Source organism: Pongo abelii, chromosome 4 (assembly GCF_028885655.2).
Source record: "Pongo abelii isolate AG06213 chromosome 4, NHGRI_mPonAbe1-v2.0_pri, whole genome shotgun sequence".
In the NCBI taxonomy this organism is placed as follows: domain Eukaryota; kingdom Metazoa; phylum Chordata; class Mammalia; order Primates; family Hominidae; genus Pongo; species Pongo abelii.
In genome coordinates this window covers 139,907,485-139,923,308 of record NC_071989.2, presented here as the reverse complement: position 1 = coordinate 139,923,308, position 15,824 = coordinate 139,907,485, and the positions used below count along the sequence as shown (strand labels likewise).

Genomic DNA, 15,824 nt, shown 5'->3' with positions numbered 1-15,824 from the left:
TTTGTCTAAAGTAGATAATCTGTTTTATCTTTTGGGATAGAGCAATATGAAGTTGGACTTTTTAGTTACACTTGGGTTTTGAGTCCTGATTCACCTACTTGTGTGAATTAACTTTTTTTTTTTTTTTTTTTTTTGAGACGGAGTCTCACTGTGTCAACCAGACTAGAGTGCAGTGACACGATCTCTGCTCACTGCAACCTCTGCCGTCCGGTTTGAAGTAGTTTTCCTGCCTCAGCCTCCCGAGTAGCTGGGATTACAGCGCCTGCCACCGCGGCTGGCTAATTTTTGTAGTTTTTAGTAGAGATGGGGTTTCGCCATCTTGGCCAGGCTGGTCTTGAACTCCTGACCTCATGATTCACCCACCTCGGCCTCCCAAAGTGCTGGGATTACAGGCGTGAGCCACCCTGCCCAGCCTGTGAATTAACTTTTATGAGACTCTGTACCATCTATTACAATAGGAAAAGTAGCTATGTAATAGGGTTATTGTGAACCTTAAAGAGATAAGCTACAGTTTCTGGTATATGGCCTTGTGTATACCTTTTGAGGACTTTATACATAATTCCAAGGACCTAATGTATTTGAGGCAAAAGGGAAAATTTAATTAAACACCCATTTTGGCAAATGTCTTGAATATTAGGTGAACAAAGATGAATATAATATTACATAATACGGTTCCTGCCTTAGAGAATTTATCTTATTAGTGAGGTTGGTATGCTTAGTGCTACAGAAGGAGTAATACCTTTCTGGAGTAGAGGAGGGATTGGTTGAACTAGGTCATAAGATGTAGGTAGGAGACCCATATGTTGGCAAAGAGGGAATGGGCTTTTAGCCAGAAGTGACAGCTGCATTATGTAAAGGTCTGAAGGCAGTAGAGAACATGTCCCATTTTTGAGAAGTCTAGGTGTGTATACACAATAAGCCAATTGAGGTCTGAGGAGAGGAATGTCTTTTGTAATTATGGAAGAGATGGCCGTTGAGATAGGTAGTGTCTAAATGATAGCACGTGAAGACAGAATGGGTATGATAACACAAATTGAAAAAATAAGTTACTTGGCAGATTATAAGTTATTTATATATAGGGGCACATGAATAGTCACATTGAGTTGGCTGCTACTTATTCTTGAATTCACACCTGAACAAAACAGATTAGACATCAGCTCTTAGAAATCATTAGGAAATTTTGTATATCTAATTAGAATTTTTGTGGGAAAGCAAATAAGGGAGCAGCTTTTCCAGGATTGTACGTGTAAGATAAGGTGATAAAACTATTTTGGGGATGGAGTTTATAATGGCTTTGAATATCAAATCTAAGAGTTTAAAATTTCTTTGGTGTAAACATTAGAGGTCCATTGTGGCATTTTGAACAGGAAACCTGAGTAATGGTGATTATCTAGGTGATTTGTTTGACCATGCAGGATAGAATTGGAGAGGAACATGCCTAAAGCAGCAGGATCACCTATTGCTGTGGTTTGGGACTGAGGTGATTAAGACTTAAATTAAGGGGAGGTGGTAATGGGAATGAAAGAGCATTATGGGAGGGATTCATAGAGAATTGACGATCTGAGAGAGAATTGAACCGAAGATTTGGAAGACAAGCAGGGGTGCTGAGAATGTTGATATGATACAGTAGTCTCCCACACCCCTATATCTGCAGTTTTACTTTGCACATTTTTAGGACTGTCGTACACTGTGGAAAGAGAGAGGAGCTAAATGATGAGAACACATGGACACATAGAGGGGAACAACACACACTGGGGCCTTTTGGTGGAGGGTGGGAGGAGGGAGAGGATCAGGAAAAATAACTAATAGGCACTAGGCTTAATACCTGAGTGCTGAAATAATCTGTATAACAAGTCCCATGACACAAGTTTACCTGCGTAATAAACCTGCGCGTGTACTGCTGAACTTAAAATAAAAGTTAAAAAAAAAGAGAGACCATATTCACATAACTTCTTTTTTTTTTTTTTTTTTTAAGAGACAGGGTCTTGCTGTGTTGCCCAGGCTGGACGTTAACTCTTGGGCTCAGGTGATCCTCTCGCCCTAGCGTCCCTGGTAGCAGGGACTACAGGCATTCGCCACTGCACCTCCTCACCCCCACATAACTTTTATTGCAGTATATTATTATATTTTATTATTGATCTCTTCTGTGCCTAATTTATAAATTAAACTTTATCATAGGTATGTAAATACAGAAAAATACATGGCATATATAGAATTTGGTACTGTCTGCAGTTTCAGACATCTAGTGGGGATCATGGAATGTATCCCCCTCAGATAAGGGGGCACCACTGTGTATGGGTGGGTGCCTAGGAAAGTTTTGGTAATATCAAGAGCTCTGACATTAGCAGAAAGAGTAGTTATGGGGGAAAACTAAAACCACCATTTATTATTTATTAGATGTGAGCTTAGTTATAAAGGTAGATTTTTAGAGCATATCAATATACCTTTATAAAAATAGTTAATTTAAAAAATTATGGTATGGTCTGTGATTGGACAGGCAGTGCAGTCTTGTATCAGTGGCATAGTTGTGTAGTCATAGCTAACAGCGGCTTTGAACTCCTGAGCTCAATTGATCCTCCCACCTCAGCCTCCTAAGTAGCCGGTACTACAGGTGCACACCACCATGCCTGACTTATTTTTTTCCCCCTGTAGAAATGGGGTCTTGCTCTGTTGCCAGGTTGCCAACTCAGCTTTAATAAGTATCACTGTTGTGAGACTGGAATGTCACTATTATCTTCAGATTTTTCTTTGTCTACAAAGTAGAGACAGTAATACCTGCTTACAGGGCTGTTGTGTGAACTAAGTACTTAATATATATGCATGCTGGCCTATTTTAAACTCCTAACAGATGTTAATTTTCAGTTTTATTTTCTTAGAAGATGCCAGCCTTACTTGTGGCTGTTGTCATGCATTAAGTTGAAAATTAAAGAATATTGCATAAAGTTTTCTTGTTTTACTTTTTAACAATTAACTAAAACCATAACCAGGATTGTTTGCTAAGTAAAATATGTGTATAATCAGGCAGTTTGTAATTAGAGGAACTCAAGTTGTAATTATTGAATGTGTAGGTGTAGTTAACAGCCTTCATTTCTGGTAAGTGACTTTACTTAGAGGATGTATGTTTATGTGCACAAGAGAGACTGTTTCCTGGACGGAAACTGTGGTCTCCAGATCTTTATAATAACATCACCTTTAATCTTTAACTGATGAGCGTTGTGCTATACAGACTGTTTTTTTTCTTGAGGCAGTTTCTTGTAAGAACTAAATGAAGCTTCCTTATGAGCCTGTTAAGACTCCATAGACTGTCAATAATATGGAAAAATTTGATATTTAATCAAGAATATGAACATGTGTTTCAGGTAGAGAATGCCAAAGATAATGAAGATAGTATTCTACAAAGAGAAATTCCTGCCAGACAATCCCGAAGAAGATTTCGGAAAATTAACTATAAAGGAGAGCGCCAAACCATTACTGATGATGTGGAGGTTAACAGCTATCTTTCTGTGAGTATATTTAGGAACACTTCATGAATCTTCCTTAATTTTCATATATAGTATCTTTAATTTACATGTATTTTTGGTAATATCAACACGCTGGGCTCCGTATGTAAAAGTTTGGGGCAGGTAAATATATAATCTTTTTAAATGCTTCTGTTTGGTTGAATTGGTCAGGAATGCTCTTACCAGTGGGAGTTCTGGTTTTGCTTTTTTGTTGTTGTTTAAATAGTGAAAAAAGTTATTAGGCTGGGTGCAGTGGGTCATGCCTGTAATATCAGCACTTTGGGAGGCCTAGGTGGGCAGATCACAAGGTCAGGAGTTCAAGACCAGCCTGGCCAATATGGTGAAACCCCCATCTCTACTAAAAATACAAAAATTAGCCAGGTGTGGTAGTGCATGCCTGTAGTCACAGCTATTTAGGAGGCTGAGGCAGGAGAATTGCTTGAACCCAGGAGGCAGAGGTTGTAGTGAGCCAATATCACGCCACTGCATTCCAGCTTGGGTGACAAGAGCAAAACTCCGTTGCAAAAAAAAAAAAAAATGTAAGCTGTGTCTTCAAAAGTCTTTAATTTTGTAGTTGTGAATAGCTTCTTTTTAGACTGAAAAGTAGTTAAATCAAGAAATAAGGGTAATCTAAAAAAATCAGGTGTATTTTTGAGGGGAGAGGTTTCATAGTTACCAGTTTCCAAAGTACTCACGATTTCTAGATATTAAAACAATTAGTACAGAGCATTTCCTCTTGTTTGCATTTGTTAAAAATAATAATAAAAAGGATGGTTGAATATAGTGAAATTCCCAAGGGTGTGTTTAGTTCTTTCGGTTGTCATAAACGGATATTTATTCATTCCATGTTAGGTGTTAGGAATAAGAAAGATTATTTCGAGAGTTGTTTGTACTGGAATAAGTGTTAGAATTAAGGCAGCTCTGATATTTGTCACATCTGCCTAATTGCATTGATTCAATACAAGAATATGAAATAGTCCTAAAATTTATCATATCCAGAGCCACACAAGGTTTATTTCCTGTTCTATTTAACAATTTCTTTCTCTTTTTGTATGGTAAATTTCCCATCACTAATTAAGGTGACATATTTTGCTTTACTATATAAGTAATATGTGTCTTTTTTTGAAAAATTAGAAACAGATTGTTCCCATTGCACAGTTATGTAACTGATGACATTTTGCAATTCTTGGATAAAGCTTTTCAACATACAGATAAATCTGTAAGGTTTTTGCTAACTATTAAAAACTTAAATATGTAAATTTTTATTAACTTTTAAAAACAAATATATAAACTAAACATCTTTGAATGTTGTTAAATGTTTTTTCCATTATTCCTAATGACTGCACAGTACTCCATTATAATAATATGCTATAATTTATTCAGTTCTTGATATTTGATAAGTTACATTCTTTCCAGTTCATCATTATTTATTTATTTATTTTTTTGAGATGGAGTCTCGCTCTGTTGCCCAGGCTGGAGTGCAGTGGCACGATCTTGGCTCATTGCAACCTCTGCCTCCTGGGTTCACGCGCTTCTCCTGCCTCAGCCTCTGTAGTAGCTGGGACTACAGGCGCCCGCCACCACGCCCAGCTAATTTTTTGTATTTTTAGTAGAGACTGGTTTTCACCATGTTAGCCAGGATCGTCTCGATCTCCTGCCTCGTGATCTGCGCGCCTTGGCCTCCCAAAGTGCTGGGATTACAGGCATGAGCCACAGCGCCTGGCCTTTTCCTTATTTTTTAAAAATTAAGGTGCTAAGTACAATGTATGTCCACATTTTCATTTCTGTAGGAAAAATGTCAAGAGATAGAATTAATAAATGAAAGATCTTTAATTGTAATATTTAGTTCTCCTAGTTTGAGCTTGAGTGTGTTTTGACTGCTTGCTCATTCTAGTCTCAACTTTAGTATCTTCTTTTCCCAGATTTTTTTGGTGCCCTGTCATGAATCCTAGACAGATTTCATATTTTCTCTATTAGCTGTGGATCATGCTCGTGAGTCATTTGCTCTTAGCCCTCCTCTGTACTGAGAGTTGTCGTCTTCTTGATATACTGATTTCCTGGGATCAGAAAGAGCAATAGGCATACTCCTTAGGGATTCTGTTTGTTTGGTAACGCTAAGTTTAGTGGCATTTTTGCTTGTATACCTAGTGTTAAATGGTGATCCTACTAAGTACTGTCAAGAGTTTGACAAATCACAAAAAGGAGAAATTGATTCATTTTAGACAAAACTGATTTATTAACTATGAGACCGGGTTGAGAAGCTTTTTGGTCATGTTAGGTATGTGTGCTGTTTCTTGAATTAATGGAGTTATTTTTTCCTAAAAAGGATATATTTCAGTTAACTTAGAAAATATGGTATTGAAGGTTTCATTTATTTTTAATTAATGCTACCAATTATGTAACACCTGTGCATCTGGCCAGTGTCCTGCAATATTGGCAGTTGGTCTAGGTAAGGATGCTATGTAGCAAAAATCTTAATCATGTTTATGAGATCAGCAAGTAGAGAATTGGTTTAATGGCCTTTATAGGGTTCTTTATGTCTTTTGTTCTATTGTCAGCAATTCAGAGAGAAAAAGATCAGGAGGAATCATTTCTTCTTTTAGATAGCAGTGGAAATTTGAGGGTTTTTTCCCTTAATGTGTAAACCATCATCTACTTTTTCTTTCTAGAGTGCTGAAGGGTAAAAAAAATTAAAGATGTTACTGTTGTTTATCGTAATTATTCTTTAGTACCCAACTTGTACAAGGGTTTGTATTAAAGATTTTGCCTGTATTTTAGTTATTTTCTAACTAAATTCTTAGAATGACTGAAAAAGATGATTTATTCATATGAAATATTTTTATAGTTTTGTTGTACATTGCTTTGTATAAACATGAACCCTAATCTTAATGTGACTTTTTTTAATGTAGAATGAGCACTTCTGTAATGGTAATAACATTTTTGAAGCTCCGTCGAGTATTGCCCTGAGTTTGCAACAATTTTTGTGATACAATTTCTTATCACTTTATTGAGATGTTATTAAAGTTAATGCACTACTCATATTTAAAGTGCACAGTTTGGGCCAGGCGTGGTGGCTCATGCCTGAAATCTCAGCACTTTGGGGGCCGAGGCGGGCGGATCACTTGAGGTCAGGAGTTCGAGACCAGTGTGGCTAACATGGTGAAACCCCATCTCTACTGAATATACAAAAATTAGCCAGATATGGTGGCGCTTGCCTATAATCCCAGCTACTCGGGAAGGCTGAGACAGGAGAATCACTTGAACCCGGAAGGTGGAGGTTGCGGTGAGCCAAGGTCATGCCGCTGCACTCCAGCCTGGGCTACAGAGTGAGACTCTGTCTCAAAAAAAATTTTTTTTTTAAATGAAATTTTGATTTTGATCAATTTTGACATATGTATAATAAACCTTTGAAACCATCACCATATTCAAGATTATGATTACTTCCATCACCCTAAAGTTTTGTTGTCTCCCTTTGTAATTCATCTTTTCTAAATCCCCATCCTCAAGCAACCATTTATCTGCTTTCTGTCACTGTGGATTAGTCTTAGTTTCTAGAATTTTAGGTAAATGGTATCATATATTGTGGATTTTTTTTGGGGGGGGGGGGTGGGCTTCTTTCACTCATTATAATGATTTTGAGACCTTTCCCTGTCGTGTGCATCAATTGTATTTTTTCCCCTCTCTTGTGGGTATTTTTTCATTGTATGAATGTACCATAATTTGTTCCTCTGTTTGCCTGTTTATGAATATTTGGATTGTTCCAGTTTTGGGCAATTGCAAATAAAGCTACTATAAACATTTATGTACAAATCTTTGTTGATACATATACTTCCATTTCTCTTAGGTTAATACCCAGGAGTGGGTGACTGGTTGTATGGCAAATGTATGCTTAACTTTATAAGAAACTACCAAAATTGTTATTTAGTGTGGCTGTTGCATTTTACATAATTTGTGTTCTTTGAAAATGAGTTTCCACATCCTCACCAACACTTGGTATTGTCAGATTTTATTATTATTATTTTCAAAATTTTTAATAGGTAGTGGTATCTCATTTTGATTTTAATTTACGTGTCCCTGATGACTTACAGTGTTGAGCCTCTTTTCATGTACTTATTAGTCACTTGTATATTCATATTCTTTTGTAAAATATTCAGATATTTTTAGAGTTTGCAACAAATTTAAATGTCTTCATATAGTCTCAGAAATTTCAGAGCTTTGATCTTTGAGGCAGATGACTTTGGTATTTAGATAGCAGAAAGGTGATCAAGAGCAATATTTAGTGAGTAGGATGAGTAATCAAGCCAAGTATAAAAAGTCCAGTATTTAGATGAGCCATCTATCTTGAATTCTTGCTTCACTAACTGAATGATGAGGACAGTTCATCTAAATCTTTGGTGCTTCACCTCTAAAAATGAGGATATTGTAATACCAGGTTTGCCTGTCTTAGGGGGTGGTTGTTGAAATTTTTAGAACGTGTGTGTATTCACAGTCTAATCACTCAATAAAATCTATAGATTCTTCCTTTCACATGTTTCAGAATTTGTGCTTTTCACTTAATTTGCCCATGTTGTTTCTTTAGTGTTCACTTTTTTCTTTATAGGACTGTTGTAATAGCATCTCTCAAATTCTCCCAGCCACCTTTCACTGTAAAAGCAGTATTGTTTCATTCTAAGAGATTTTGAAAAATTAGAAAACCTGAAAAGTATTGTTTAATTTATCAGAAGATATCTACTTAATCAGTTTATTTGATTTAAAATTTTTTATCATCTCTCTGAACTTGTTTCCCTATTGCTAGCCCTGCTTTCTACATCCTCCCCTATACCCTTGCCACTAACTAGTCCATTTATTTTGCTTCTGTCAGTTCTAAGTGAAGCTCTAACAATGTCACTTGTTTTAAACTCTTAAATCTGTTTATGGCCTACCATCAGTTACAGAAAAATTCCAGTAATCTAGCATATAAGGACCTTCATAGTCTAGACCAGTCCTGTTTAATTGAATTTTCTGTTATGATGGAAATATTTTATGTCTGTGCCATAGAAATTGATAGCAGCTAGCTAGCCATAGTATTGAGCTATTGATCACAATGTACAAGTAAATAACCACATGTCCCTAGTTGGACAGCACAGATCTGGACTTTGTTCACTTCTCTAACTTTATCTTTTACCTGTTTTCTATGTATTTCCTATTTTTTGGCCATACTGAACAAATTTGCTGACCCTTGAAGAAACCATGTGTTTATGTACATCTCTTGTGTATACAATTCCTTTTACTTAAAATGTACTTTTATTCTTTGTCCTCTTAACAAAAGTCTCAAGACCTAATTTCACATCATGTCATGGAGGACTTTGATTTTTTTTTCTTGGGAAGGATTAAGCACATATCTGCACTCCCATAATATCTTGTTTATGTGCCTGTAAGCACTCATTATGCTGAGTATAATTACAGTTATTCTATATTGCAGTGTAATTGTTTATTTAAATATCTCTCTCATCAGAATGGATGCTCCTAGAAAATATCAACCATCATAATTGTAACCTTAGAGTATTGCCTGCCAAAGAAAATAAGAGTGCCTGTCCTGTCAGCTTGCTTAGTGTCCTGTGTAACTTTGGGCAAGTTGTATGACCTTTGTATGTCTGTCTTGATAGATAACTTATAGATTTATAAAAGGATTAAGCGAGATAATATATAAAAAGGGCTCTGCCTAGTGTCTGGTGCTCTGAAAAATAGTAATGTTAGTAGCATCCTGTTGCTGTTGTTGTTGTTGTAAATATTCAAAAAACCTTTGTCCTATTGCTTACAAAATACTGTTGTTATTTATTCCATACCTGGATGTAAAAAGTGCTTACCAAAATATGTAAATATATTAAAGTAAATATAAACAAGTAAGCTAAAGAATCAGAACAAAGGGAGAATAAAGGTAAGAAAAGTTAAATCAAGTTAGCTTGAAGTTAGAACAATCAGACAATTAAAATTTACCCTCAGAATCACTCACTTTGAACAAGTAATTTCTTTGTCCAATCTTAAAAGATAAAAGTAGTTACAAAATGTATATGAAAGTCACTGGATGAGTCGCTTTACTGTATAGAATGTGTAGCTAGAAGCCAATCAAATGAGATGGAGAATGTCTGCCGAGAAATGATGAATCTGATTTTGGAATTAATCACTTGTAGGCCTATCTGATAGTAGTTAGCAAGGCCATTCGTTTAGCCCAAAACAATTTCCAGAACATGGGAAGAAAATACTATTATCTTACCCTTTTAAGTTTCTAGGGATTTTGTGTATATTTCATAATGAATACAAAATATTTTGCCAGTAACACATGTATTAGTTTTTAAATACATATTATGTATGTTAGAAACGTAACTCATTCTTTTCCCCAGTGCTGTGTGTGAGTTTTAAAAGTTTTGAGGCCAAATGCAGTGGCTCATGCCTAATTCTAGCACTTTGAGAGGCCAAGATGGAAGAATCACCTGAAGCCAAGCTGTGCAACAAAGCAAGACCCTGTCTCTACAAAAAAAGAAAAAAAAAAAGTAAAAAGAAAAATTAAGAATCTTGAGAGTATATGGCATATAAATCCTTTTCTTATTTAGCTCCAGTTTATCTTTTCAGCTTTCTGGTCCCATTATGTTTGGAGGTCCCTACCTTTAGTCCTGTTCTCTTTCCCTGGAAGGCTCTTATTGGCTTCTTTACTTAATATAGTTCTACCCTTTGATGAGTCACTTTAAATCTTGCCACTTGCTCCTTTTATCCAGAATGGGCTTCTATCATGTTCTTCTGACAAAGTCATGTTCAGCTCCCAAGAGTCCATTTATCCATGACCTCTTTAGAGAAGGCTTTCCTGACATTTCCTGTTCATAGAGTGCACTTCTCCTCATTGGTCGCATAGGATAGTACTTGCATGAAGTGTGCCCATATTATTCTGCAGTATTCTGAGATAACAAAAAATGGAATTAACAGTTTATTTAAGAATGTTTTAAATGCCTGTATTTTTTATATAATGTTCATTGTTTCATTTTAAATAGCATATAACGGTAAACATTTTGAAATGTAGTGAATTAAATTTTTTTGAGACGGAGTGTCGCACTGTTGCCTGGGCTGGAGTGCAATGGTGCGATCTTGGCCTCCCAAAGTGCTGGAATTACAGGCATGAGCCACCACGCCCAGCCTGTGAGTTGAATTTTTAATATTGGTACATATGTAGAGTTAAATGGTAAAATTAAACCAGGACCAATAAACGTGAAACATCTTGGTTTCACCAAGGTCAAGCACCAAGTGTGCCTTTATTTAACTTTATTCTCTAGACTATCAGGTCTCATTTGTGCTCATTTTTATAGAAATGTGATTGAGCCAAATATGAATCTGGACATTCTTCAAAGGTTTAAAAAACTTTGTTGGTGTTTGCATACTTTAGTTAAGAAATTATAGTCTTTCTCCTTTCTTTTGCTACTGTATATTTTTGTTGTTGTTGCTTTTGAGACAGGGTCTCGCTCTCTTGCCCAAGCTGTGAAGTACAGTTATGTGATCATAGTTCACCATAAGCTCAAACTCCTGGGCTCTAACAACCTGCCTTAGCCTCCTGAGTAGCTAGGACTACAGGCATGTGCCACCACAATCGATTAAGTATTTTTATTTTTTGTAGAGACAGTGTCTTGCTATGTTTCCCAGGCTAGTCTCAACTCCTGGGCTCACGCAGTCTAATCACTGCAGCCTCCCAAAACACTGGGATCATAGACATGAGCTTCTGCACCCAGCAAGCTGCTGTATTTTTAAATAGCAGTGTGCCTGTATGAGTGTTGGTTATATGTTTGTTGTCTTATTAACTAGATCTCAAGTTCCTTAGTAGACTACATCATAATTTTTTTTTATTTCTTGTTCTCTGTGTTGCTTAGGATGCTTTTTATATTCTCAGGGACAAAATAAGGCGCTAGTCTTCCTCTCTTTCTTCAGTATAGCGTCTGCACAGACATGGAGCCAGCCAGCCCTTCCTAAAAGAACATCTGGAAAGAATGATTTCCGTGGCAGCATTATGGATTGGGGTTTTTAATTTGAAGGGTTTCCCTTTGCTGAAACATCTTTATGTATTTTCTTTCCATCTAGTCTTTTGTTCTGGGATTGTATAGTGGGTGGTAGGATGATATGATACGCTAGAATCTACTTTTTCATTTTAGGCTCACACATTACTAATGTAGCAGGCAGTTCTTTCTCATTGCTACTCGTGTGATTATATCACGTTCTCTATTGTCTTTCAGTGCTCCATGTTTTGTTTAGATTCAGAGCATATTAGAGAGTTAATGTACATTTGTCAATGCAGCTCAATAAGAGGTGATTATTAGGACACCACATCACTTACCACCTTTGTGGTGATATACCGAAAAATGGCTGGATGCTTTTACTTGACCATGGGTGTGACCTCTTAAGGTATTATTGCAAGTGTGTTTTGCTTTTATGGAGTGTGTGTGTTTGTGTGTGTGTGTGTGTGTGTCTTATTCATCAAGCCATTCCTGTAGTAAGAAATAGGTCCGTGTCCCCACCTCCTCATGAGAAACTAGAGGACTTTGATACAAACATGTGATTGCTGATGTCTCTTCATGGAGCATCAGTAAACAAAAAGTTTAAACATTTATTCAAGTCAAACTAAAGGAGATGTAAGCACTATTGTTGCATCAATCATCAGGAGAATTTAGAATTTGAACTGTTTAAATGAAAGTCACTGTTTGACGAAGAAACTTGTTAACATTGTGAACTTTATTTTGTGTTTTTGGGCTTGATAAATCCTGATTGTTTTTAATACAGCATTTCATAAGTACTTTCAGAATGAAATAATGAACGAATAAACAGACTTTTGTTACTTCTAAACTCAGGAAGTTTGCAAATGGGATCTTTGATAATCTTATTTGTATATAAGACAGTGAGTGCTGATCACACTACTACTGAGAAATTTGGAGCCCCACCTCTAACAATCTTCAGCTTTTCAATATTGCTTCTCTTCTCTATTTACAGCCCCAAATACTTTGAACAGGTGTATATTCTTTGTGATTCTTTCTACCTTAAAAACAAAAGAGGACTTTCTGTTTTTGTTCACAAGTATCTAATATCCTTTAGAATTCTCCTCCTTTATCTTCTAGGAAATAATATGGAATTCTTGATAGGTTTTTGTACCTAGTTAGAAGGTATTGAGTCCACAAATAGACAAAAAGCATAGAAGTGATACAACTAAAACTAGGAGAAATGCCAAGTTAGAGCAGATTTTTTTTTTAATTTTGTGAAGAAATGCTTATTGTAGAAATGTAAAATATATAGAAGAGTATGAAGAAGGAAATGAATTTGCTGTCATCCTCAAAACTGAAGATAGCTACTGTCACTTAAAATTTTTTTAATGTAACATGGTCCCTCAGTATATCCATGGGGGCTTGGTTTCAGGACCCCCTGCAGATACTAAAATCCAAGGATTTTCGAGTCCCTTTTATAAAATGGTGTAGTATTTTTGTGTAATCTATGCACATCCTTCCATGTACAGTCATGTGTTGCGTAATGACAGACCACATAAATGACGTCAGATTTTGCTACCTGTTTTTACTGTACATTTTCTGTGTTTAGATACACAAATACTTACCACTGTGTTACAGTTGCCTGCATTATTCAGTAGAGTAACGTGCTGAGCAGGTTCATAGCCTGGGAACCATAGGCTATACCATGTAGCCTAGGTGTATAGTAGGCTATACCATCTAGGTTTGTGTAGCTATACTCTGTGATGTTTGCCCAAGGATGAAATTGCCTAATGACACATTTCTCAGAATGTACCCCAATTGTTAAGCAATGCATGACTGTATTTTGAATCATTTCTAGGTTACTTGTAATACCTAATACAGTGTAAATGCAGTGTAAATAGTTGCTATACTGAAATTTGTAATTTTTTTTTAATTGTTGTAGTGGTTTTTTGTTTTTGGTTTTTTAGGTTTTATTTGAGATGGTCTCGCTGTCAACCAGACTAGAATGCAGTGGAATGATCACAGCTCATTGTAGCTTTGACCTCCCAACTCAAGGGATCCTCTTACCTCAGCCTCCTGAGTAGCTGGGATTACAGGCACATGCCTCCACACCCAGCTAACTTTGTTTTTTTTGTAGAGACAGAGTTTCATCATGTTTTTCAGGTTGGGCTTGAATTCGGGGGCTCAAGCAATAGCCTGCCTCGGCCTCCCAAACTGTTGGGATTACAGATGTAATCACCACCACTGCCAGCCTCTACTATTATTTTTAATGGGATTTTCCCAAAATATTTTCAGTCTGCAGTTTTTTGAATCTGCAGGTACAGAACCCATGGACACAGAGGGCTGACTGTATATATCTTTTGATTAATTTAAATATTTTAATTAATTTAGATGATGCTGAATGTTTAGTTATGTATCCTTGTGTTTGTGTTTCTCATGCAGTTAAATTTTTTCCAAAACATTATTTTCAATATTAATATAATGCTGTATGAGTGTAACAAAGTATTCTCACATGGCTTCCAATTTTTCTCCTATTACAAACAACTTTTAGGGAAAAATCTGTACATGACTCTGATTATTTCCTTAGGATTGAGTTACAGAAATTACTGGGTTAAAGGTATGAAAATTATTTTAAGTTTCTACATAAATATTGGTACCTTCTAAATAGGCATTTTAAAATTGTCTTTATTATTCACTATGTATAAAATTCTTGAGTACTGAGAGGAGGAGGGCAGGGCATGCCCCTCTGGTTGTCTGGGGCAGTTCTTCCTCCCTTAATGGTGTGACGCTAATTCAGACAGATTTGCCAAGGGAACCAGAATTAGAAAGACTTTTTATCATACTTGAAATATTTTATGGAGTAATTGTTAAAGAAGGCGCTTTTGATAATTGTTTAAAGCAACTCAGATATTAATGTATACCAGTGGTCTAAGACAATGATTATGACAGTGTTCCAGTTGAAAGGGGAATAACAACTACTCAGACATAGCAAACAAATTAATGCTGACCGTTATTGCCTTTTAGTTTGATTTGGTATGTGTTTATTAAGTGTGCTATGTTGTGTATGCGGCTTTTACAGTGCTAGAAAATGTAGTATTTAAAAGTAGAGAAGGGACGTAATGGTCATCTTTATGAACAAGGGATATAAAGGAACCCAGGAATTCACAGATAGTTTTAAATGAGAGTTCATTTTTTGTCATTTATATATGTTGCTCTCTTTTTGAAGAAAATTAATACACTGTTTTTGAAACTTTAGGTTTGCATATACTTGAGTAACTATATACAAAATGTATCCTTTTGTGCAAGTATGAAGATGCTTGATACACAGTGTAGATGGAAAGCAGAAGCATAGTGGTGCCTTTTATTGTTCTTTCAGTTTCACTGATTCTAATTATAGAAGCTTACATCACCTTGGTTGATGATGACGGTTTCTCTCTCCTTCTTGGTTTTTCTTCCTCTATTACTCCCTAAGGATGGATCATATTTCATAGTGCATGTGTGTCCAGCTGGTGGCCGTGACAGATTTTTAACAGAAATGGGGGTGATCAGTTAGTGGATATATATGACAGTATGCTGAAGCACACTGTTTCTTACAAGACAATAAAAGAGTGTTGGTACTCTTGCCTCCCCTCCTTCATGAAGGCTGAAGAGTAGGTATGCAGTTTGAAAGCAGAAGTCCTAAGGGGCACCAGTAATTAGAGTTAACTGTGTCTGGTAACTGCAGAGATGCATTTCAGATGTTCATGTTAAACATGGGGAGAAAGGGGTGGAAAAGATTGTTATGATCCTTTGAAAGGGCTTGTATGTTATCCATGATCATTTCAGTCATTTATTCATTTATTTTCCAAAAGACTTAAAGTGTTTTCACTATATAAATCAGTACAATTTAAGTTTATATTTCAAAAACTAAATATAACTAAAATACAGAAATGAGTATCCTCTTTATTTTGTAAAACTACAGAATTTTTCTTTTGTTCTTTAACTTCTTTGGAGTTTGACTTCTCTAAATTGTGGTTATAATATTTCACTGCAGATTGGGAATAAATTCTATTAATAAACATAATAAGTAAATAAAATGCCTGGGTTAGTATAAATCCAGTTTTTGTTATCATTAGTTTTGTTTGTTTTTTGTTTTTCATAATGCCTAGAATGTATATCCTCTTATGGCTTACCTTCATCTATGGTAACCTTTCTCTGTCCTTCTTTTCAGTGTTGTCACATATTGACATAAAAGATATGTTTACAGTTAGTTTAGTAAGTATCAGAACCTTATCTTTGGCTTTCTAAACAATATGATTTTAAGTATTTCAGTTTGTATTTTTGTTTATAAATAATA

At 35.8% G+C, this 15,824-nt stretch overlaps 1 protein-coding gene across 23 annotated transcripts in view; it reads left to right on the top strand.

Annotated features, from left to right (window-relative positions):
- Positions 1-15,824, top strand: part of RAPGEF6 (Rap guanine nucleotide exchange factor 6) — a 211,165-nt gene that overhangs the window by 82,939 nt on the left and 112,402 nt on the right. For all 23 annotated transcript variants that reach the window (XM_024247559.3, XM_054555909.2, XM_024247558.3 and 20 more), the window contains one exon: positions 3,360-3,503. In XM_024247559.3, the coding sequence (XP_024103327.1) occupies positions 3,360-3,503 (144 nt within the window). The remainder of the gene's footprint in view (positions 1-3,359; positions 3,504-15,824) is intronic.